Genomic DNA, 24,104 nt, shown 5'->3' with positions numbered 1-24,104 from the left:
CCAGCGCCCCCTTCCCCGCCCGCCCAGGAGGGGAGATGTGAGGGAGGCCGCCCGGCCCCCGGCATGGGAGGGGGGAGTGGAAAGGGAGGCTGCCCCCCACATGAGAGAGATGGGAGGGAGTGAAGAAGTCCGGCCCCCAGCAACAGAGAGGTTAAGGGAGGGAGGCGGCCCAGACCCCCGCATGGGAGGGGAGAAGGGAGGGAGGCGGCCCAGACCCCCGCATGGGAGGGGAGAAGGGAGGGAGGCGGCCCAGACCCCCGCATGGGAGGAGAGAAGGGAGGGAGGCGGCCCAGACCCCCGCATGGGAGGGGAGAAGGGAGGGAGGCGGCCCAGACCCCCGCATGGGAGGGGAGAAGGGAGGGAGGCGGCCCAGACCCCCGCATGGGAGGGGAGAAGGGAGGGAGGCGGCCCAGACCCCCGCATGGGAGGGGAGAAGGGAGGGAGGCGGCCCAGACCCACGCATGGGAGGAGAGAAGGGAGGGAGGCGGCCCAGACCCACGCATGGGAGGGGAGAAGGGAGGGAGGCGGCCCAGACCCTCGCATGGGAGGAGAGAAGGGAGGGAGGCGGCCCAGACCCCCGCATGGGAGGGGAGAAGGGAGGGAGGCGGCCCAGACCCCCACATGGGAGGGGAGAAGGGAGGGAGGCGGCCCAGACCCCCACATGGGAGGGGAGAAGGGAGGGAGGCGGCCCAGACCCCCGCATGGGAGGGGAGAAGGGAGGGAGGCGGCCCAGACCCCCGCATGGGAGGAGAGAAGGGAGGGAGGCGGCCCAGACCCTCGCATGGGAGGGGAGAAGGGAGGGAGGCGGCCCAGACCCCCGCATGGGAGGGGAGAAGGGAGGGAGGCGGCCCAGACCCCCGCATGGGAGGGGAGAAGGGAGGGAGGCGGCCCAGACCCCCGCATGGGAGGGGAGAAGGGAGGGAGGCGGCCCAGACCCTCGCATGGGAGGGGAGAAGGGAGGGAGGCGGCCCAGACCCCCGCATGGGAGGGGAGAAGGGAGGGAGGCGGCCCAGACCCCCGCATGGGAGGGGAGAAGGGAGGGAGGCGGCCCAGACCCCCGCATGGGAGGGGAGAAGGGAGGGAGGCGGCCCAGACCCCCGCATGGGAGGGGAGAAGGGAGGGAGGCGACCCAGACCCACGCATGGGAGGGGAGAAGGGAGGGAGGCGACCCAGACCCCCGCATGGGAGGGGAGAAGGGAGGGAGGCGGCCCAGACCCTCGCATGGGAGGGGAGGAGGGAGGTGGCCCAGACCCCCACATGGGAGGGGAGAAGGGAGGGAGGTGGCCCAGACCCCCGCATGGGAGGAGAGAAGGGAGGGAGGTGGCCCAGACCCCCACATGGGAGGGGAGAAGGGAAGGAGGCGGCCCAGACCCCCGCATGGGAGGGGAGAAGGGAGGGAGGCGGCCCGGACCCCCGCATGGGAGGGGAGAAGGGAGGGAGGCGGCCCGGACCCCCGCATGGGAGGGGAGAAGGGAGGGAGGCGGCCCAGACCCTCGCATGGGAGGGGAGGAGGGAGGTGGCCCAGACCCCCACATGGGAGGGGAGAAGGGAAGGAGGCGGCCCAGACCCCCGCATGGGAGGGGAGAAGGGAGGGAGGCGGCCCGGACCCCCGCATGGGAGGGGAGAAGGGAGGGAGGCGGCCCAGACCCCCGCATGGGAGGGGAGAAGGGAGGGAGGTGGCCCGGACCCCCGCATGGGAGGGGAGAAGGGAGGGAGGCGGCCCGGACCCCCGCATGGGAGGGGAGAAGGGAGGGAGGCGGCCCGGACCCCCGCATGGGAGGGGAGAAGGGAGGGAGGTGGCCCGGACCCCCGCATGGGAGGGGAGAAGGGAGGGAGGCGGCCCGGACCCCCGCATGGGAGGGGAGAAGGGAGGGAGGCGGCCCGGACCCCCACATGGGAGGGGAGAAGGGAGGGAGGCGGCCCAGACCCCCGCATGGGAGGGGAGAAGGGAGGGAGGCGGCCCAGACCCCCGCATGGGAGGGGAGAAGGGAGGGAGGTGGCCCAGACCCCCACATGGGAGGGGAGAAGGGAGGGAGGTGGCCCAGACCCCCGCATGGGAGGGGAGAAGGGAGGGAGGTGGCCCGGACCCCCGCATGGGAGGGGAGAAGGGAGGGAGGTGGCCCGGACCCCCGCATGGGAGGGGAGAAGGGAGGGAGGCGGCCCAGACCCCCACATGGGACAGAAGGGAGGGAGGATGCTCGGCACACATTGGGGGGCACCTGACAGTAGCACACTGTGACTACAGCACCTAGGTGAGGCATAACTAGGCTTCTAGCTCTCCAGGCTGTCAGGTGCTCAGGGCTTCTATGGCTGCCATAGGGACGTGTACACGGGTCTGATGTGTTAGCTGACAGTCCCGGCACACACCGGGCAGCACCAGAGGCCCTGTGCCCGGAGGTGGAGCGGCCCTGGCCGGCTCACACCACACCTACCCCGGCCCGGACCACGCTCCGCACCGCAGCAATCACATTCCGGCTCCACACTGACTGAGGTACAGACCACCGGAAGCGGAAGTCACCGCAGACAAGAGGCGTGTCTGTCTCCATGGTTACACAACCTGCTGTCACTCAGCGCTTGTCTGCGGCGTGACGTCACGGCTCACCCTCCCATATATACAGGTGGGCGGCGCTGCGGCCGTCACTGCCGCCTCCAGCACGGGGCGGAGCGCAACAATGCGGGGGTCTCTGGGGTACTAATACAAAAAGTGCTAAAAAAGATGAGAACGTTATGTTCTCCTTATACAGCAATACCGAGTATTATATAAGCGATCAAAGGATTGCGGGTACATAAAAGGTGTTATATGAGCACAGATCAAAGAAACAAGATAAATAATTACATGTAAGTAAATACAAGACAGTGCAAAATAGATATTTAATAATAAATGCTCAGCTACAGAATGGAAGGTTTATTACTGATCTTCCCAGGAAGAAACATAAAGGAAATAATCAGAATCCATCCAGACTGCACGGAGATCAGCAGCTTTGCCTATGGAGGAGGTTTGTCCCTTCTCAGGCGCCGTCGCAGCTGCTGGTGCACATGGTGCTGCAGGAAGAGCGCTGGGAGCAGCCGCCACCTCTGAGCTTCTACCATCCGCATCTATGGGAGGACAGGCCAAGAGGAAGAGCAGCAGGCCCAGGAGGAGGCGGGCAGGACGGAGTGCAGGTGACACTGCAGGGCATGCTGGGAGTTGTAGTTGGATAACAGCTGCAGGTTGCAGAGCAGCTGATGCACGTGTGAATGCAGCAGAGCCCAGTTGCTCTTTGGGAGTCGGTGTGATACTGGGGAAATTCTGCATTTTAATGGGGAAATGTTACAGGAAATATTCTGCTCTGCTACTTTGCTGTGGCGGCAGCGCTGTAACGCGAGGGTTAAGCGGCCACTTCGGTGTTTGTAGAACTACTGTGCAAGTTTTCTACATTTACAGAATGGAGCTGAAAAAGTGGCACCAACTTTGATAAAAAGTTGTAAGAAATGTTAACCTAAAGAACGTCCATACTGAATGATCTGGGGGCAGAGACCTTGATTCCAGAGACATGGCATTTATTGGGCTGCTTGCTGTCATTTTCGTGCAATCAGTTTTCTGTGCTGCAGAGCTCAGAATGTGTGTGTGTATATAGCTCACTTGTATATAACCCTGCCTTCATCACTGACTGGCCGCTTTCTGTGTACACTGTGCATAGGCAGAAATCTGCCAATCGGTGATGGGGAGTGGTTGTACTAGTAGGCACGAGACACCTAGTCCAGCAGTGATAAACTCCTGCTGATAAAACACTGATTTAAGTGAAACAGCAACACACAGCCTAGTAAGTGACATATTACTGGAATCAGGGTCTCAGCCCCTACATCATATTACATAGCTGAAGTCTATTGACGCTCATTGATTTAAATGGATGGTTATGATTTGAGACACATTTACAGTTTTTCTTTGTGAACAGTCAGTCAATTTGTGAACAAACGGAGACACGTGAATATTTTCGATCTGGATACAACATGGATCAAGCATGTACATGAAAGCGGACGTGTGAATGACCACTAAGACATGGCTAAAGGGCAAAATGACGATGGTTGTCCTATGTCGGGACATCTAGTTTCTTGATTGTGGGTACCCTATCAGAATCGCCGCATAGCCCTGGACTATGGGGTCATTCATATGTAGCGTATATATGTGGCTGATGCGTTCATGATGTAGCAGTGCTGGGCCACAATCACCGGTGTTATACAGCAGAGCTTGGTGGAGAAATAGTGGCAGGAACTCAAACTACCTGAATACTCAGGCGGCGTCCTGCACAGTCCGCTACCCTATTCCATACTTTATATTGCACACTGGCCCAATAGAGGCCAAAATGACAATCTTTTGGCAAATGGATCCCTATTAATACACTAAGCCTGAACCCTAAGGCTATGTGCACACGTTGCGGATTCTCTGCGGATCCGCAACGTTTTTTGAGGTGCAGAAACGCTGCAGATCCGCAATTGATTTACAGTACAATGTAAATCAATGAGAAAAAAAAAAAGCTGTGCACACGTTGCGGAAAATCCGGTGTGGAAACGCTGCGGATTAAAAGAAGTAGCATGTCACCTCTTTTTTGCAGATCTGCAGTGTTTTTGTACCCATTCCATTATAGAAAACCGCAAGGGGTAAAAACCGCAGTAAATCCGCAGCAAAAACGCACAAAAAAAGCGACAAATCCGCAGGTGCGTTTTCTGCCAGGAGAGGCAGAATCCGCACCAGAAATTCCTAAGGCTAATCCACGTGCACATAGCCTAAAGCTTTTGTGGGACTAAGCGGACATCACACCTGAGATATACAGTAAATGTAGCCGATATCCCTGCACAGTATATATAGTGTACGCTGGCGGACACAGCGAGGAACGGGCCCCCGTGCAATAACAATGTGTGGGCCCTTTGCAGTCCGAGAGCTCCTAAAAAATGCAAAAATTCTCCTCTTTTGGAGGTAGCAGTGGCCCTTTTACCTCTTGGGCCCCTCTGCGGCCGCTCAGGTTGCACCAATGATATGTAGTGTATATATCCTAATTTACACACGGGGCATTTTATATTGTTGTCTTGATCCCTTTTAGCGGATGACATCGCTGGTTTGTCGGCTCAAGATCGGATGAAGAATAGGATGCAGAACAAGGCCAGGAAGAAAACTGCCGAAAAATACTCCATCCATCAATTACTAGAAAAGGTAACACATAGAAGCTGGAGAATCCTGGGATCTTTTCTTTCCATCTGCTGTGAGATAGAATCTAATCTATTACTTTCTTTTATCAGCCACATATCACTTAGGCTACGTTCACACTAGCGTTCTGCTAGTGTGCGTCGCCTTAGGGTCGGGCGACGCAGCGGCGACGCACGCGTCATGCGCCCCTATGTTTAACATGGGGGACGCATGCGTTTTTGTGTGTTGCGTTTTGCAACACTTGCGTCTTTTTTGCCGCTAGCGTCGGACCAAGAAAACGCAACAAGTTGCATTTTTCTTGCGTCCGATTTTCGGCAAAAAACGACGCACGCGTCGCAAAACGCAGCGTTTTTGCGTGCGTTTTGCCGCGTTTTTGTGTGCGTCGTGCGTTGCGTCGCCGACGCAGCGGCGCGCAACGCTAGTCTGAACGTAGCCTTAAAGAGCAGAGCTGTCACCCGGTCACAATAGACGGTGTCATTGACGTTCTTTAGGGTCAAGGTAGAAGGGTGTGCGAGGCTCAGAAAATGGAGCTTTAGTGGGATGATGATGAAAAATTGTAATTTTATTTTTTTTTAAAAAAATGCCGTAATTTGCTCCATATCCTAAGTGGACCCTTTTCAACTCCGACTCTCCATATTTATTAATTGTCGCACCTGACACATTTTAAGCTAATTACGCCAATGCAACTCTGTAAGAATATCAGAAGGGAGTTGGAGACCGTTGTGTCGACTCTCGCCCCTTTTTTGTAGAATTTTTGCACAAATGTATAACTTTTTATACAAAGTGTTGTCCTCTACTCGGCCGCCCCTTGTCAATTGCCATATAGCTCCATGTAAAATAACAAGAGCCTATACTCTGCTTTGGGGACTCGTGTGACATTGTTAGGTCACGTCAGCGCTGCAGCCCATCATTGGTGGCCGCTGATGGGCCACTTCGCTATAAGATTTGGTCATCAAAATCTGGTTGGTGGGAGACCATCACTATTCTCTGGAATTGGGGCTGATCTGCTGTTCTCGGCAGTGGCTGCTACACATTGAAAGTAGCCATGCTGCTCCGCTCCGTACACTGTATGCATGTGGAGCCATGACAGCTCATCAGTGGGGGGACCGGATGTCAGAACCTTCTCCTCCCGATATGATATTCATGACCTATCTCATCATTACAAGATGCCCAGTCAACTCCTTTAAGGCATGGGTTTTTAGCCAAATTTTTAGACATAAGTTTGTGTGCCTTATATATTGACCTTGCTCCTTAAACTCCCTTAGGCTACGTTCACATTTGCATTGTTGGGCGTTGCGTCAGCGACACAACGCATGCAAAACGCATGCAAAAACGCATTGTTTTGTGACGCATGCGTCCATTTTTGGCCGATGGGTGAGAGATTCTTTAGACCAAAAAAATCATCGTTCTCACTCATTTGCGATAACGAGGCTCCGTTACATTGGAGATGGGGTCCGATCGCTCCTAGAACGGGGTACGGATATGCGCCCATGCCTACCATCGCTCCATTTATTGAGTATGAGGCTACTGGAGATAGCTGAGGATTTCATAGGGTCATGAAGGTCTCAGCGGTGAGACCCCCAGTGCTCAGCTGCCAATCACCTAACCGGTGGATAGTGATAACCCGCCCATTTGGAAAAACCCTTTAATTTTTATAGGCTTTTTCGTTTTTTTTTTTTGTCTGATCATTTTACATAAATCTCAATCTGCATCTTCTATATTTCAGACTGAAGAGTATCTGGACAACTTTAACTTTGAGATGGCCCAGCTCTTCTGCCAGAGAGCCCTGGATCTGGAGCCCGAAAACCTTGAGATCCTGGATATGATGGGGAACATCTGTATGGAATTGGGAAACGCGGAGAAAGCAAAACAAATATCCTTTTATGTATGGAGTCTGCAAAGTGCTGTGCAGGGATGGAAGCCATAGATATTGCGATATCATCTTCTGTTATTATTTGATATTGAGTCCGGCTCTTTGGGGGTTCACTCTCCTGTTCGAATAGGGAAACAGCCCCCCACAGTTGTCCTATAGATCTGTCACATTGGGGTTATCTCAGAGGGGTACGTGTTGTGCTGTTTATCTGGGGTTTACCCCAGTGTAAAATGCATAATGTGCCGTTAAAAAAAAATCATAATCTTCTCCTTTCATGGTTCTCCATATGTCTCTACTGATCTACAATGGGACCGATTCGTCAACGCTCGCATTCTGCCAGTATTGAATTAGAAGGTGCCAAATTCATTAAGAGGTGCCCGCCACGTAATGAATTCTGTGCTTCATCTCAGTGGCTTGCACTTCTATGTGTTGCCCCAGAAATGCTACTCCAGTCATGGACTAGAGTAGGATTTCTGGCTTTGAAAGTGTTAAAAAAAAAAACAAAAAACAAAAACGCTAGCTCTGATCCCAGCAATGTAAATCCCCAGATGCCGCGGTCATTAGTGACCACAGCATTTGAAGATTGTTACAGAGGGAGATCGTTCCTGCAAGATATACGCTGCAAAAAAGCCCCCCAAAAAACGCCAGAATTGCTGTTTTTCTTCATCCAAAAAGTCATCAAACAGTTCTATGGTATCAGTAAAAACTGCTGCTCGTTGTGTAAAAGAACAGGAAGCTCTGATACAGCTCTGTAAGACCAAAAATAGAATTGATTTAAACTATTAAAAAGTAAAATATAAAAATCAGGCTTCCACATAACGATGTGTGCTCGTACTAATACTATCCACTTGTTTTTTTCCCCCTCAGTGAAATCGGCGATAATAAAAATGAAAAACAATGGCAGAGTTGATGTTTTTTGTATGTTTCTCCCATAAAAATATTGAATCAAGAGTGATTGAAAAAGTCAATTTTGGGTGAAAATGTAGTAAAATATACCGTAATAATAATTATTTATCCCCATAATAAGTTAATAGTAGTCAAAAAAATAGTTGGGTGATAAATTATTTATACCTCAAAATGGTGCTATTGACAAATACAATCCATCCTGAAAAAACGAGCCCTGATACAACTGTGTCAACAGAAAAAGTAAAATGTTTGGCCATTAAAGGTAACTTTTCTGGTCCCTGGAGACTCCAGATCTGCCACCAATGCACTTTACAGCTTTTTTTTTTGCATTTGAAAACTGTCCTTTGTGTCCCCGCTGTACGGCTGAGGGTGTGTGAGAACCATTTACACTGTATCTCGTTGTCCCCCATATGCTGATTAGCGAGGGCTAATCTGGTGGGATGTTCCATCACCGAGGCCAGTCCTACATCCGTTACTGTAATCACATCTATGTGATTGACTTCCCCCCCCCTGGCTGGTCAAGAAGAACTTGATGTCTCGATTCCCCCATGGTCAGTGCCTATGAAGGGTAGACCTGGCTTCACTGTACATGCCCAGGGAGCCAGAGTGATGCAAAGTGACACCTAGTCCAGGCTTAGTACAGGTAGAGAGCAGTACAGTACAGATAGTACAGGTAGAGAGCATTTTTATTGCTTTGTTGCCTCTTGGGCTAAACACTTTATATTCTCTCTGTATATTTCCCTGGGAGAGTGCTGTGTGATCGTGCTTCCATTTCTGTCTTGTCTATCTTGTTTGGTAGTTCCCCATACACTGTACAGATTAGTGCTACTTAACAGCATAGGAAGGAACGAGGCCCAGGCATCTCCACCTTCAGGGGTATTCCAGGGACAGGAAGAGCCAGGGACCCCTAGCCTGAGGGTCAGTAAAGGTGCACATCTATTATCCCACAATCGCACTGTGACAAGAGCAGGGAGGTACATGAAGTGTAAATAAAGAGCAGTACAGGTAGAAAACAGTGAAGCAGAATAGTACAGTACATATAGCGGCGTTAGAAAGCAGTGCAACATGTGTAGCACCACTAGAGAGTAGGGCGGTACATGTTATGTGAGTATAGAGCAGTGCGGTACATGTAGAAAATGGTGAAAGAGAACAGTACAGTACACATAGTGCTGGTGGAGAGCGGGGGAGAGATGTAGTTGCCGTAGAGAGTTGTGCAGTACATATAGTACCGGTAGAGAGCAATACGGATAATGTAGTGTGGGCATTTCAGTAGATAATGAGTGTTAGAGTTCATGTAGTGCAGGCAGCTGGCGGTATGATACATGTAGTACAGGTAGGGGGCAGCACAGTGCCTGTAGCTCTAGTCTGTGCCTAGGGGAGGTGTCACTAGACCGGTCAGTGCACAAGGTACAATGGTCTCTGAAGGACAATGATTGCAGCCTCCGGCCATGGTGGCTTCAGCTCCTCTGTATTATCCATTTCTTGCCTTAACTCCTCAGCAGGTTTTCTTAAAAGCTGTAGATCTCAGTCCAGAAAAGGGTCACGCCAAATACATGTGTCTGGGGCAGATCCACGGCAAGGAGGAAGCCCTACAATACTTCCAGAAGGGACTAGAAGTAATGATCTGCGCCTACCAGAGCCAGCCCCGAGCGGTAAGAGCTGAGGGGCCGCGTCTCATGATTGACCCCGCCACGAGACTGAGCAGTGGCTATTGGTTGCCTGACTAAGTCCATCCTCCTCCCTCCACCTCTTCCATCCACCTCCTCCTCCTCCTCCATCCTCCTCCTCCTCCATCCACCTCCTCCTCCTCCTCCATCCTCCTCCTCCTCCATCCACCTCCTCCTCCTCCATCATCCTCCTCCTCCTCCATCCACCTCCTCCTCCTCCTCCTCCTCCATCCACCTCCTCCTCCATCCACCTCCTTATCCTCTTCCTCCATCCACCTCCTTATCCTCCTCCTCCATCCACCTCCTTATCATCCTCCTCCTCCTCCTCCTCCTCAGATCCTCTCCAGTCCTCTAGTCTTAGCTTTGAGTTGTGGCCTCTTACTGGAAATGCTCATGGGCTCCGCTGTCTTGTTCTCAGCAGGAACCAATGTAATATAATTATCGGGACCCCCAGGAGTCAGGTGTAAAATATAATCCCACTTGGTAGTAAATGTTCAATTTCCTTGTAGCGCCATCACAGGAGAAATTAAGTATTACGTATGGTTCATCCACATTAATGGAGGACGGGTCCTTCAGGTCTGGGGACCCTCTGTTAGTTTTCTCCACTCTGATCAAGAGATTATCCATTAGACCCCCTCCCTAGTAATAAATGGGGGTAGGCTCGGACTGGCCCACAGGGAATTGGGAAAATCCTCCGGTAGGCCCCTCTATTAGTATTGCACCTGATTCAGTATTTGCAGAAAAGGCTTCATCTAATCATTCTGTAAATACGCTAGCCAGTTTATTATTACATAGAAGCAAAAGCAAATTTTGCATACAAGGGTCAGGTGTTTTTTGCATGCAGCTGAACAGTGGACCCCAAGAGTCGGTTATTGGTGGTCCTTTGCCAACCCAGTCCGACACTGATTGGGGGTCATGACTCTTAGAAGTGGGTAATGAAGCCAAAATATGCATCATCGTTCTCATGAAGATGCCCCCTGTCAATATGTCGTGCAAACATCACAGAGGGTGGGGTTCATGCCTGAGACCCCCTTTTACTTGCTGCACCAGTGATTTTCTCTGTAGGGTGAATTTCCATGTGGCGGGTCGTTGCAGCCATTTATAAGTGTGGTTTGTTCACTTCCACCCAGGAACGGATTCTTAGATTTGCTGCAGAAATTCACACGACTGACACTTGTGAATGTCCCCTTAGAGGGGCTCGGGCCCCCTCACATCTCTACATTATATGATTGACCATTCAATTCAATGGGTGGAACTTAAAATGGTTTTCCAACTAAAAAAAAAATTAGTTAAATGTGCGTAAATGAATAAATTCTGCAACTTACTAATATACTTAATGTCTGAAATGTGCCCCGATCTTCAGGTTTAAAGGGAAGCCTTCATCTCACTGAACCCCGATACAGATGCGGGATATTGGCAGCGAAGTAGGCTGTCAATCATAGAGGAGGGGTGTGTCCATGCGCTATGATGGACAGGCTGCCCCTGTTAGCAAAGCAGCGAATGTAACTCCAAGGTCTCAGGTTATCCACAAAGGTTTTGGCATCACTGGTTTAGAGGGGTATATTGAAGTGACAGGTTCACTCTAAGCTCTGGTTCTGGGGTCCAACCAGGTCCCCTTCTGGTTTGAAACCAACATAGGACCACTTTTCCTGCGTTAACATGTGACTGCAGGTTGTGTATGGTGGGGGCTGGCTGACAACCCATTTTAATATCAAAGCCAACAGATTTACGGACAGAGAAGGGGGCTGGCTTGGCTGTTAAAATGAGCACTTAACCAGCCCCCTTTACAAACAAGCCTACATCGAAAAAGCTTATAGTTGCAATAGATGAGTCTCGTGCACCGCTCTGTTGTCCGTGCACACTTGGTGCAACCTTTCCAGAAGGTTGTGGAAATACAGAGAAGTCCAGTAACCAGGTTACCAGATGTCTTCCTTTTGGTATCTTTTATTAGTACAGAAAAATCACAATGTTTCAGCCACATAGGGCCTTTATCAAGCGCCTAAAAAAAGAGGGAGATGCGTAATATTCACTTTATTAGTGCAGAAAAATTACAATGTTTCAGCCACTCAGGTCCTTTATCAAACCCTAAAAAACCCTGGAGATATGCATAATATTCACTTTATTAGTACAGAAAAATCACAATGTCTCGACCGCGCAGGGCCCTTATCAAGCCTTAAAAAAAGAGAAATATGCATAATATTCAATTTATTAGTACCGAAAAATCCCAATGTTTTGGCTTCTCAGGGCCTTTATCAAGCCATAAAAAAGAGTGATATGCATATCTGCTTGATAAAGGCCCTGAGAAGCCAAAACATTGGGATTTTTCGGTACTAATAAAGTGAATATTATGCATATCTCTCTTTTTCTATGGCTTGATAAAGGCCCTGCATGACCGAAACATTGTGATGTTTCTGTACCAATAACAGTTATCAAAAGGAAGACGTCTGATGCCCCGGCTTCTGAATTTCTCTACATAGAGGAAGCTGTCCGGGGGTCAGCCACCCAGGATCGGAACTCGGAACTTGAGATCGGGCTGCGTAGTTCTCTATCATACGCTCCTCTATTGACATTCCTGGCGGGACAGCCCCTTTAATAACCCCTTTTCCTTGTAGTCTTTGCCGCCAGGTTTCTTAGGTTGGTTCCGTAATAGTAAAGTTTCTTGTTGAATTCTGGGGAAATCTGATCGTCTCATCTCTTTACTTCGCAGTCGGGGGCAGCCAACTTTTCTGATGAAACGGAGGTGACTACAAAGGAGATCTCCGCAGCGTTCTGCTCCGTCGCTGAGATTTATCTCACTGATCTTTGGTAAATTACATTCCCCCCCCCCCATTTCTTTTATACCCTGTGAGGTGTAAGATATGAAAATCACATTTTTTTTTTTTTACTCTGTTAGTTTTCAGTAATTTTCACTTTGGTAAAGTAAGACGCCTTTGAATTAGACTTCACATGGAAAGTTCAGAGCCGCCTTGATGCCGCGGAGGCCTGACCTTGTCCGCGGTGCGCCTTGATGCCGCGGAGGCCTGACCTTGCCCGCGGTGCGCCTTGATGCCGCGGAGGCCTGACCTTGTCCGCGGGTCTGGGGGGGATAAAGGTTTCCAAGTCTTTGAACTGGTTCACACTTGGCATTTCTTTCATTGGCATTTACAAATAATCCACTTAACTCTTTCCCTTCTGCCCATTTTCTTTTCAATTTAGCCAGGACAGGACAAGTGTTCAGGAGAAGACAGGAGCGGGTTTTTCTCTTTTTAACCACTTCTGTCTTTTCTGTTACCATCTACATTGAGATCAATGAGTTGATGCATCGATTGGACCTGTCGATCCTGTTGGACACAGTTTTGGCACCAGTTCAGCTCTGTCAGTGATAGTTTTGGATTTTTTTGTTTTTTTTTATATTACTATGAATCCTATGGATGTCCCAATAATAATGGGGGGACAAGAAAAATAAAAATGCAGTGTCCTCCAGAGACTATTTTATTACCCCTCTGGGGGTCATATTATGTATCAACCATAACAATTATATAAAATATGTGGAGAAAAAAAATACATTTATATATATATATATATATATATATATATATATATATATATATATATATATATATATATATATATATATATATAATTTTATTATACATGCAACACATCAAAAACATAAGACTGCACATATTAGTAGTTGATAAAAACAGTTTTAGTATAAGGAGATATTATCACCAAAGGGCTAGTACACCTGCTGCCATGTAGTCCTCAATATTCACGAGCTGTGTAACCCCACCCTCATCACTGATTAGCAGTTTTCTGCCTATGCACAGTACGCACAGCTGCCAATCAGTGATAAGGGTGGGGTTATATAGGGCTCAGTAGATCTGCAGCTGAGAAAGCAGATATTTTATTATAACTGCAGCAACCAGCCTAGTAAGTAACACATCGCTGGAATCAGGATCTGTGCCCATAAATCCTACTGTTCTCAAATAATGTTATTTGCTTAAGTTTGAAGCATATGCAGATTACGTTATAAATTATAACTGCCATAAATTTTTTTATTTTTTATCCCTGCGCTAATTGAGTAGAACCTACAGTATAATTGTTTCAGTAAGAGCATGAAGAGGATAATGGTGCAGAAAAGAAGCTGGGCTGATATATTAGCTAATGAACATGGCTATATCCTGGATATTCAGACCTCAGCTTCACTTCTGCACTAATATCTTCTTCCTGTGCTTTCCTCCTTATCTATAGCTTTTTTTTCTGCCCTCTCTGATACTACACATGCTTTTTCCCCTTTTCATCTGTACAATCCAATCTCCGTAGCTACTGCTATCTCTAACACTGAGTGAAGGTAGAGCAGAACAGAGCAGGAGCTCTGGGGGATTTGTATCCTTTTTGTAGATAGATAAATCACAGACACTCTGGAGTATCATTTCTGTAGAAAATTAATAATGAAGACAGTTTGGAAAGTTGGTTATCTTTTGCTTTTACGAAGAAAATGAACAGCAGAAAAAATGTCAGCGAGACTGTATATTCTGTCAAATAATGTGTAGTGCATAATGAAAAGTTAGACAGTTTTCTACTAGACTGTTTGCAAGCTTCCCGCTTGCTGTAATTGAATGGAACCTTCATGGTTTGCTTCCAGTAAATGACAAAGCGTCCTGGTCATGTGATGGACACACAGATGAATTACTTTTTATCACCGCACCAGTGGGTCCATCACATGCACAGAACGTGCATCTTCATCCTTACTGGGAGGCAATATTTTGCCAATATTTCAGGCTGAAATTATAATTTGGAAACTTTGCCATTTTTGCTAAATTAATTATGAAGACATGAAGATTGTTGGATGTTTTCTTCTTGGACAGCATGGAAGAAGGAGCTGGTGACAAATGTAAAGAAGCCATAACGAAAGCCTTGGACTATCACCCGAGCGGCCCTGAAGCCCTGCAGCTGATGGCCAGTTATCTCTTCAGTATGGAGCAGCCGCAGGTCAGTGCTCACCACGAGAAGTGTTAATGCATGTGAACAGGAGCCATTACCGGTGACATCTGGTGGGTGATCGAGCAGACGGCGTGCGTAGGAACAGACGATCACATTGTGCAGAAGCTCTGCACAGCTGACATTCTGCCCCTGGAACGTGTCCATTTGCACATGCACACTTCGCCTTGAGGGCAGTACACACGTCTGCATTCATTGTTATTGCATTAAAGGCTTCTCTATGTCTTTAAACTTGACAAAGGGAAATCCGGCCAGGAGAAATAAGAAAAGGCGACCCACCGTACTCCGCTACCTGCTCCAGCTCTGCTGTCTCGGCAGTCTGCCCTGGAATGGGGAAGGTGGCAACACAACCAACAGCTGCCGCACTGCTGAAGTCACTGACTAGCTGTGGGGTCAGGTGACTGGTGGTCAGGATATCATTGCTCTCGGACCAGCGGAGGCTATTGAACAAGAACAGGGGGAGCATATTCTGGTGTGTTGCTTTTGTTTTGTTTTTTTCTTTTTTTCCAGGCTGGCTTTTTACTTTGTGAAGTTATAAAAAAAACAAAAACAAAAAAAAACAGAGTCCCTTCCAGGCGCGTGGTCAGTATCCACTCCTTGCAAGGTGGGGGCAGCTAGAAGCTGTCTCCTTATAAGGCTAGAGAGGTGACCAGCAGCTGCCACCTTGCAAGATGGGGAGGCGCCCAGCAGCTGCCCACTTGCAAGGCAGGGAGGTGGCCAGCAGCTTCCCCTATGCAAGGCAGAGAGGCTGACATGAGCTTCCCCCATGCAAGGCGGGGAGGTGGCCAGCAGCTTCCCCTATGCAAGGCAGCAAGGCGGACATGAGCTTCCCCCATGCAAGGCAGAGAGGCTGACATGAGCTTCCCCCATGCAAGGCAGCGAGGTGGACATGAGCTTCCCCCATGCAAGGCGGGGAGGTGGCCAGCAGCTTTACCCATGCAAGGCGGGGAGGTGGCCAGCAGCTTCCCCCATGCAAGGCGGGGAGGTGGCCAGCAGCTTCCCCCATGCAAGGCGGGAAGGTGGCCAGCAGCTTCCGCCATGCAAGGCAGGGAGGTGGCCAGCAGCTTCCCCCATGCAAGGCAGGGAGGTGGCCAGCAGCTTCCCCCATGCAAGGCAGGGAGGTGGCCAGCAGCTTCCCCCATGCAAGGCAGGGAGGTGGCCAGCAGCTTCCCCCATGCAAGGCAGGGAGGTGGCCAGCAGCTTCCCCCATGCAAGGCAGGGAGGTGGTCAGCAGCTTCCGCCATGCAAGGCAGGGAGGTGGCCAGCAGCTTCCTGTTGTGAATTCTGTTGTCAAGCTCCCTCCTGTGGTCATGAATGGTACTTCGGCTGGTTCTGTCCATGGGCTTCCTCTGGTGGTGGTGAGTGGGGCTGCGGCTTCTGAGGTTCCTTCCACAGGTGACGAGGTTAATTCGTTAGCTGGCTGCTCTATTTAACTCCACCTAGATCATTGCTCCATGCCACCTGTCAATGTTCCAGTATTGGTCTAGTTCACTCCTGGATCGTTCTTGTGACCTGTCTTCCCAGCAGAAGCTAAGTTCCTGCTTGTTTTTCTCTGGTTTGCTATTTTTCTGTCCAGCTTGCTATTTTGATTGTTGTCTTGCTTGCTGGAAGCTCTGGGACGCAGAGGGAGCGCCTCCGCACCGTGAGTCGGTGTGGAGGGTCTTTTTGCGCCCTCTGCGTGGTCTTTTTGTAGTTTTTTGTGCTGACCGCAAAGCTACCTTTCCTATCCTCTGTGTGTTCAGTAAGTCGGGCCTCACTTTGCTAAATCTATTTCATCTCTGTGTTTGTAATTTTCATCTTTACTCACAGTCGTTATATGTGGGGGGCTGCCTTTTCCTTTGGGGAATTTCTCTGAGGCAAGGTAGGCTTTATTTTTCTATCTTTAGGGCTAGCTAGTTCCTTAGGCTGTGACGAGGCGCCTAGGGAGCGTCAGGAGCGCTCCACGGCTATTTCTAGTGTGTGTGATAGGTTTAGGGATTGCGGTCAGCAGAGTTCCCACGTCTCAGAGCTCGTCCTATATTATCAGTAACTATCAGGTCATTCCGTGTGCTCTTAACCACCAGGTCCATTATTGTCCTGACCACCAGGTCATAACAGCTTCCCCCATGCAAGGCAGGGAGGTGGCCAGCAGCTTCCCCCATGCAAGGCAGGGAGGTGGCCAGCGGCTTCCCCCATGCAAGGCAGGGAGGTGGCCAGCAGCTTCCCCCATACCAGGCAGGGAGGTGGCCAGCAGCTTCCCCCATACCAGGCAGGGAGGTTGACAGGAGCTTCCTCCATGCAAGGCATAAAGTCAAAAGTTTTAAGTTTTAAGACCGTGCAGAGTTGAGCAGAAAGATTAACCAGATCCTTGTCCAGCAACCGCATCGGTAGTCCATGGTCTGGACCAGAACAAAGCAAACCTCCTGCTACCCATGACATCCCCAGCAACATGTGTGCGTAATGTAATAATGTCATGTGGCGTACTTATCAGAAGATGCATTAGGGATGCCATGGGCAGTAGTATAGTTGCAGTGCTGCAGTCCGGTGCCCATGGTCTCCTGGCTCAGAATCCTGAGAATCTTGTTCATCAACTCTAGGAGGACAGGGTGGTCAATTTACATATTTGTCCTTCCTATGTTTCCTCTTCAGTCGACACATCCTGAGATGATTGGCACAAGATGACTAAATTTGAAAGAAAAAATGTGATTTTGTGAAGCTCTGTTGGGAGATGTTTGTGCTAGAAGTGTCTATATATGGCCACCCAGTGGCTGTGGTAAGGATTGTAGCCTTTGCTGCCGGTCAATAGTGTGTACAGCGGTTGAATTTTCACTGAGGCCCTTGAGGTTCAAAGTGTCCCTTTAGCAGAAATGAGACCATCAGTGCTGTTATGGCCTATGAAAGATCAGGGCCGTCTTGGAGATTTTGCCTTGGAGCTCACGAGGTTGAAGTTAGGTCACTGCTGGTCAAAATGTCTTACCCTCACCTGCCTCCTGGTGGGTCTGGTGTAATATAAGACAGAGGGCAATAACTGGCATACTTCCGATGTACTGTAAGTGGAGAATGAGGAGGTGGAGCGGATGATGACCCTGTGGATGTGGAGATATGTAGAAAGGATAATCTAATGTATGGTAGAACTCTCCAATGCCGTCTCTTTTTCTGCATTCAGAGGCCAACTCTGCGCACTGTGTAGTCTCCTATAAATCTCTTCACGTTGTAGGATCACAGCAGTGAAATGAGAAACCTGCCATTGCCTCCTGGTGACTGACAGCTGCCCTCCCCGACTACACCGCAGTTGTAAATATCCTCTGATTAATGCATGCGCCATAAATGTGCCCATCATTTATGTCCCTGATGCCAAAGCCCATCTACTTATCCGATCTCCCCGGCAATAAATATCTCATCAGGCGGCTGTACATGGAATACCTCTGTAAATTATTACCAGGCTCCGCTCCAGATTGCTGAGTATTTCACCATTGCTCATATTGACATGGCCCAACTGCTCGGAATAACTCGATGCCATGCTTTATTACCGCCGCCGAGATTAGCACGGGATCTTTCATAGGAGAACTTGCTTATAGATAAAGGCTGTAGTCACCATCGGTGGTTACTATAATCCCAGCTCAGGACTAGAATAATAGTGCGTCTGTCTGTCCTTATATCTCTCTGAATTTTTATCCATCCATCTCATATACAGTGGGGCAAAAAAGTATTTAGTCAGTCAGCAATAGTGCAAGTTCCACCACTTAAAAAGATGAGAGGCGTCTGTAATTTACATCATAGGTAGACCTCAACTATGGGAGACAAACTGAGAAAAAAAAAATCCAGAAAATCACATTGTCTGTTTTTTTAACATTCTATTTGCATATTATGGTGGAAAATAAGTATTTGGTCAGAAACAAAATTTCATCTCAATACTTTGTAATATATCCTTTGTTGGCAATGACAGAGGTTAAACGTTTTCTGTAAGTCTTCACAAGGTTGCCACACACTGTTGTTGGTATGTTGGCCCATTCCTCCATGCAGATCTCCTCTAGAGCAGTGATGTTTTTGGCTTTTCGCTTGGCAACACGGACTTTCAACTCCCTCCAAAGGTTTTCTATAGGGTTGAGATCTGGAGACTGGCTAGGCCACTCCAGGACCTTGAAATGCTTCTTACGAAGCCACTCCTTCGTTGCCCTGGCGGTGTGCTTTGGATCATTGTCATGTTGAAAGACCCAGCCACGTTTCATCTTCAATGCCCTTGCTGATGGAAGGAGGTTTGCACTCAAAATCTCACGTACATGGCCCCATTCATTCTTTCATGTACCCGGATCAGTCGTCCTGGCCCCTTTGCAGAGAAACAGCCCCAAAGCATGATGTTTCCACCACCATGCTTCACAGTAGGTATGGTGTTTGATGGATGCAACTCAGTATTCTTTTTCCTCCAAACACGACAAGTTGTGTTTCTACCAAATAGTTCCAGTTTGGTTTCATCAGACCATAGGACATTCTCCCAAAACTCCTCTGGATCATCCAAATGCTCTCTAGCAAACTTCAGACGGGCCCGGACATGTACTGGCTTAAGCAGTGGGACACGTCTGGCACTGCAGGATCTGAGTCCATGGTGGCGTAGTGTGTTACTTATGGTAGGCCTTGTTACATTGGTCCCAGCTCTCTGCAGTTCATTCACTAGGTCCCCCCGCATGGTTCTGGGATTTTTGCTCACCGTTCTTGTGATCATTCTGACCCCACGGGGTGGGATTTTGCGTGGAGCCCCAGATCGAGGGAGATTATCAGTGGTCTTGTATGTCTTCCATTTTCTAATTATTGCTCCCACTGTTGATTTCTTCACTCCATGCTGGTTGGCTATTGCAGATTCAGTCTTCCCAGCCTGGTGCAGGGCTACAATTTTGTTTCTGGTGTCCTTTGACAGCTCTTTGGTCTTCACCATAGTGGAGTTTGGAGTCAGACTGTTTGAGGGTGTGCACAGGTGTCTTTTTATACTGATAACAAGTTTAAACAGGTGCCATTACTACAGGTAATGAGTGGAGGAAAGAGGAGACTCTTAAAGAAGAAGTTACATGTCTGTGAGAGCCAGAAATCTTGATTGTTTGTTTCTGACCAAATACTTATTTTCCACCATAATATGCAAATAAAATGTTAAAAAAACAGACAATGTGATTTTCTGGATTTTTTTTCTCAGTTTGTCTCCCATAGTTGAGGTCTACCTATGATGTAAATTACAGACGCCTCTCATCTTTTTAAGAGGTTGAACTTGCACTATTGCTGACTGACTAAATACTTTTTTGCCCCACTGTATCTATCTATCCCTCGCTCATCTCCGTCCCTCACTCGTCTCCCTCCCTCCCTCCCTCGTTCGTCTCCCTCCCTCGTCTACCTCCCTCTCTCCCTCGCTCATCTCCCTCCCTCCATCCCTCGCTCGTCTCCCTCCATAGTCTCCCTCTCTCCCTCGCTCATCTCCCTCCCTCGCTCGTCTCCCTCCCTCCCTCGCTCGTCTCCCTCCCTCCCTCGCTCGTCTCCCTCCCTCCCTCCCTCCCTCGCTCGTCTCCCTCCCTCCCTCCCTCCTTCGCTCGTCTCCCTCCCTCGTCTCCCTCCCTCCCTCTCGCTCGTCTCCCTCCCTCTCGCTCGTCTCCCTCCCTCTCGCTCGTCTCCCTCCCTCTCGCTCGTCTCCCTCCCTCTCGCTCGTCTCCCTCCCTCTCTCTCGTTTCCCACCCTCTCTCTCGTCTCCCTCGCTCGTCTCCCTCGCTCGTCTCCCTCGCTCGTCTCCCTCGCTCGTCTCCCTCGCTCGTCTCCCTCGCTCGTCTCCCTCGCTCGTCTCCCTCGCTCGTCTCCCTCGCTCGTCTCCCTCGCTCGTCTCCCTCGCTCGTCTCCCTCGCTCGTCTCCCTCGCTCGTCTCCCTCGCTCGTCTCCCTCGCTCGTCTCCCTCGCTCGTCTCCCACCCTCTCTCTCGTCTCCCTCCCTCGCTCGTCTCCCTCGCTCGTCTCCCTCCCTCGCTCGTCTCCCTCGCTCGTCTCCCTCCCTCGCTCGTCTCCCTCGCTCGTCTCCCTCCCTCGCTCGTCTCCCTCGCTCGTCTCCCTCCCTCGCTCGTCTCCCTCGCTCGTTTCCCTCGCTCGTCTCCCTCGCTCGTCTCCCTCGCTCGTCTCCCTCGCTCGTCTCCCTCGCTCGTCTCCCTCGCTCGTCTCCCTCGCTCCCTCGCTCGCCTCCCTCCCTCGCTCGTCTCCCTCTCGCTTGTCCGTTTCCCTCCCTCTCGCTCGTCTCCCTCTTGCTCGTCTCCCTCCCTCTCGCTCGTCTCCCTCCCTCTCTCTCGTTTCCCACCCTCTCTCTCGTCTCCCTCGCTCGTCTCCCTCGCTCGTCTCTCTCGCTCGTCTCCCTCGCTCGTCTCCCTCGCTTGTCTCCCTCGCTCGTCTGCCTCGCTCGTCTGCCTCGCTCGTCTCCCTCGCTCGTCTCCCTCGCTCGTCTCCCTCGCTCGTCTCCCTCGCTCGTCTCCCTCGCTCGTCTCCCTCGCTCCCTCGCTCGCCTCCCTCCCTCGCTCGTCTCCCTCTCGCTTGTCCGTTTCTCTCCCTCTCGCTCGTCTCCCTCTTGCTCGTCTCCCTCCCTCTCGCTCGTCTCCCTCCCTCTCTCTCGTTTCCCACCCTCTCTCTCGTCTCCCTCGCTCGTCTCCCTCGCTCGTCTCTCTCGCTCGTCTCCCTCGCTCGTCTCCCTCGCTCGTCTCCCTCGCTCGTCTCCCTCGCTCGTCTGCCTCGCTCGTCTGCCTCGCTCGTCTCCCTCGCTCGTCTCCCTCGCTCGTCTCCCTCGCTCGTCTCCCTCGCTCGTCTCCCTCGCTCGTCTCCCTCGCTCGTCTCCCTCGTCTCCCACCCTCTCTCGCTCGTCTCCCTCCCTCGCTCGTCTCCCACCCTCTCTCTCGTCTCCCTCCCTCGCTCGTCTCCCTCGCTCGTCTCCCTCCCTCGCTCGTCTCCCTCGCTCGTCTCCCTCCCTCGCTCGTCTCCCTCGCTCGTCTCCCTCCCTCGCTCGTCTCCCTCGCTCGTCTCCCTCGCTCGTCTCCCTCCCTCGCTCGTCTCCCTCGCTCGTCTCCCTCGCTCGTTTCCCTCGCTCGTTTCCCTCGCTCGTCTCCCTCGCTCGTCTCCCTCGCTCGTCTCCCTCGCTCGTCTCCCTCGCTCGTCTCCCTCGCTCGTCTCCCTCGCTCCCTCGCTCGCCTCCCTCCCTCGCTCGTCTCCCTCTCGCTTGTCCGTTTCCCTCCCTCTCGCTCGTCTCCCTCTTGCTCGTCTCCCTCCCTCTCGCTCGTCTCCCTCCCTCTCTCTCGTTTCCCACCCTCTCTCTCGTCTCCCTCGCTCGTCTCCCTCGCTCGTCTCTCTCGCTCGTCTCCCTCGCTCGTCTCCCTCGCTCGTCTCCCTCGCTCGTCTCCCTCGCTCGTCTGCCTCGCTCGTCTGCCTCGCTCGTCTGCCTCGCTCGTCTCCCTCGCTCGTCTCCCTCGCTCGTCTCCCTCGCTCGTCTCCCTCGCTCGTCTCCCTCGCTCGTCTCCCTCGCTCGTCTCCCTCGCTCGTCTCCCTCGCTCGTCTCCCTCGCTCGTCTCCCTCGCTCGTCTCCCTCGCTCGTCTCCCTCGCTCGTCTCCCTCGTCTCCCACCCTCTCTCGCTCGTCTCCCTCCCTCGCTCGTCTCCCTCCCTCTCTCGTCTCCCTCCCTCTCTCGTCTCCCTCCCTCGCTCGTCTCCCTCCCTCCCTCGCTCGTCTCCCTCCCTCGCTCGTCTCCCTCCCTCCCTCGCTCGTCTCCCTCCCTCCCTCGCTCGTCTCCCTCCCTCCCTCGCTCGTCTCCCTCCCTCCCTCGCTCGTCTCCCTCCCTCCCTCGCTCGTCTCCCTCGCTCGTCTCCCTCGCTCGTCTCCCTCGCTCGTCTCCCTCGCTCGTCTCCCTCGCTCGTCTCCCTCGCTCGTCTCCCTCGCTCGTCTCCCTCGCTCGTCTCCCTCGCTCGTCTCCCTCGCTCGTCTCCCTCGCTCGTCTCCCTCGCTCGCTCGTCTCCCTCGCTCGTCTCCCTCGCTCGCTCGTCTCCCTCCCTCCCTTGCTCGTCTCCCTCACTCCTTCCCTCGCTCGCTCGTCTTCCTCCCTCCCTCGCTCGTCTCCCTCGCTCGTCTCCCTCGCTCGTCTCCCTCGCTCGTCTCCCTCGCTCGTCTCCCTCGCTCGTCTCCCTCGCTCGCCTCCCTCGCTCGCCTCCCTCGCTCGTCTCCCTCGCTCGCCTCTCTCGCTCGTCTCCCTCGCTCGCCTCTCGTCTCCCTCCCTCGCTCGTCTCCCTCCCTTCCTCGTCTCCCTCCCTCCCTTCCTCGTCTCCCTCCCTCCCTCCCTTGCTCGTCTTCCTCCCTCCCTCGCTCATCTTCCTCCCTCCCTCGCTCATCTTCCTCCCTCCCTCGCTCGTCTCCCTCCCTTCCTCGTCTCCCTCCCTCCCTTCCTCGTCTCCCTCCCTCCCTCCCTTGCTCGTCTTCCTCCCTCCCTCGCTCGTCTTCCTCCCTCCCTCGCTCGTCTTCCTCCCTGTTGTTAATTCTGCTCTTGGGCTCCCTCCGGTGGTTATGAGTGGTAGTGCTGCTGTCTTTGGATCGCAGCATTTATCAGGTGTGTCCACTTATTGCAATTTGGACTGGGCTATTTAGTCTTGCTTAATCCTTTAGTCAGTGCCGGTTGTCCATTGTTTTTGGAGGATTCACATCCATACCTGGTCTCTCCTGTTTTGCTGTTCATTTCAACAAAGATAAGTTCTGGCTTTGTTTTTGCTGTCCACATGCTGTGGGCCTTATTGTTCAGTGCATTTTCATGTTTGGTCTTATTCAGCTTTGTCTGTGTAAGGATTTTTTGCAGCCAAGCTGTATCTCTGGAGATGCAGATATACCCTCCATGTCTTTAGTCAGATGTGGAGATTTGTATTTTCTGTGGTGGATATTTTCTAGTGTTTTAATACTGACCGCATAGTACTCTGTCCTATTCTTTCTTTTTAGCTAGAATGGCCTCCTTTGCTAAATCCTGATTTCAGTCTGCGTATGTCATTTCCCTCTCCTCTCACAGTCAATATTTGTGGGGGGCTGTCTATCCTTTGGGGATTTTCTCTGAGGCAAGATAGTTTTCCCGTTTCTATCTTTAGGGGAAGTTAGTCCTTAGGCTGTGTCGAGGTGTCTAGGGAGTGTTAGGTTCATCCCACGGCTACTTCTAGTTGCGGTGCTAAGTTCAGGGTCTGCGGTCAGTACAGGTACCACCTTCTCCAGAGTACGTCTCATGCTGCTCCTAGGCCACCAGATCATAACAGTACAACTGGCCAACAATGAGTTAAATGCATCTCAGAAGAAGGGAAGAAAAGTGCTGAGCCATTTTTTTTTCTGTAGTCTGTTTTGTCTTTCCTTCCCTCTTTTCCTCTGGGTGGCTCAGGAGTTTGGCGCTGGCATGGAGGTTCAGGAATTGGTTTCTCGTGTGGACCAACTTGCTGCTAGAGTACAGGGTATTTCCGATTATATCATTCAGACTCCGGTTTTAGAGCCTAGAA

The 24,104-nt window shown here is 51.4% G+C and overlaps 2 protein-coding genes across 3 annotated transcripts in view; one reads left to right on the top strand and one right to left on the bottom strand.

The window, feature by feature from the left end:
* MINDY3 (MINDY lysine 48 deubiquitinase 3) overlaps positions 1-2,516 on the bottom strand; it is a 115,100-nt gene extending 112,584 nt beyond the window's left edge. For both annotated transcript variants that reach the window (XM_069729447.1, XM_069729448.1), the window contains exon 1: positions 2,433-2,516. The gene's annotated coding sequence lies outside the window, so the exon portion shown is untranslated. The remainder of the gene's footprint in view (positions 1-2,432) is intronic.
* A 171-nt stretch (positions 2,517-2,687) lies between these two features.
* The window catches only part of LOC138641794 (uncharacterized), a 473,126-nt gene continuing 451,709 nt past the window's right edge, over positions 2,688-24,104 (top strand). The window contains exons 1-7 of the mRNA XM_069729446.1: positions 2,688-2,838; positions 2,925-3,162; positions 5,079-5,188; positions 6,909-7,055; positions 9,464-9,613; positions 12,336-12,433; positions 14,479-14,602. Of these exons, the coding sequence (XP_069585547.1) occupies positions 2,988-3,162; positions 5,079-5,188; positions 6,909-7,055; positions 9,464-9,613; positions 12,336-12,433; positions 14,479-14,602 (804 nt within the window). The 5' untranslated portion in view covers positions 2,688-2,838; positions 2,925-2,987. The remainder of the gene's footprint in view (positions 2,839-2,924; positions 3,163-5,078; positions 5,189-6,908; positions 7,056-9,463; positions 9,614-12,335; positions 12,434-14,478; positions 14,603-24,104) is intronic.

The sequence above is a fragment of the Ranitomeya imitator genome, chromosome 6 (assembly GCF_032444005.1).
Source record: "Ranitomeya imitator isolate aRanImi1 chromosome 6, aRanImi1.pri, whole genome shotgun sequence".
Taxonomy (NCBI): Eukaryota; Metazoa; Chordata; class Amphibia; order Anura; family Dendrobatidae; genus Ranitomeya; species Ranitomeya imitator.
This window is presented reverse-complemented; position numbering and strand designations above follow the sequence as displayed.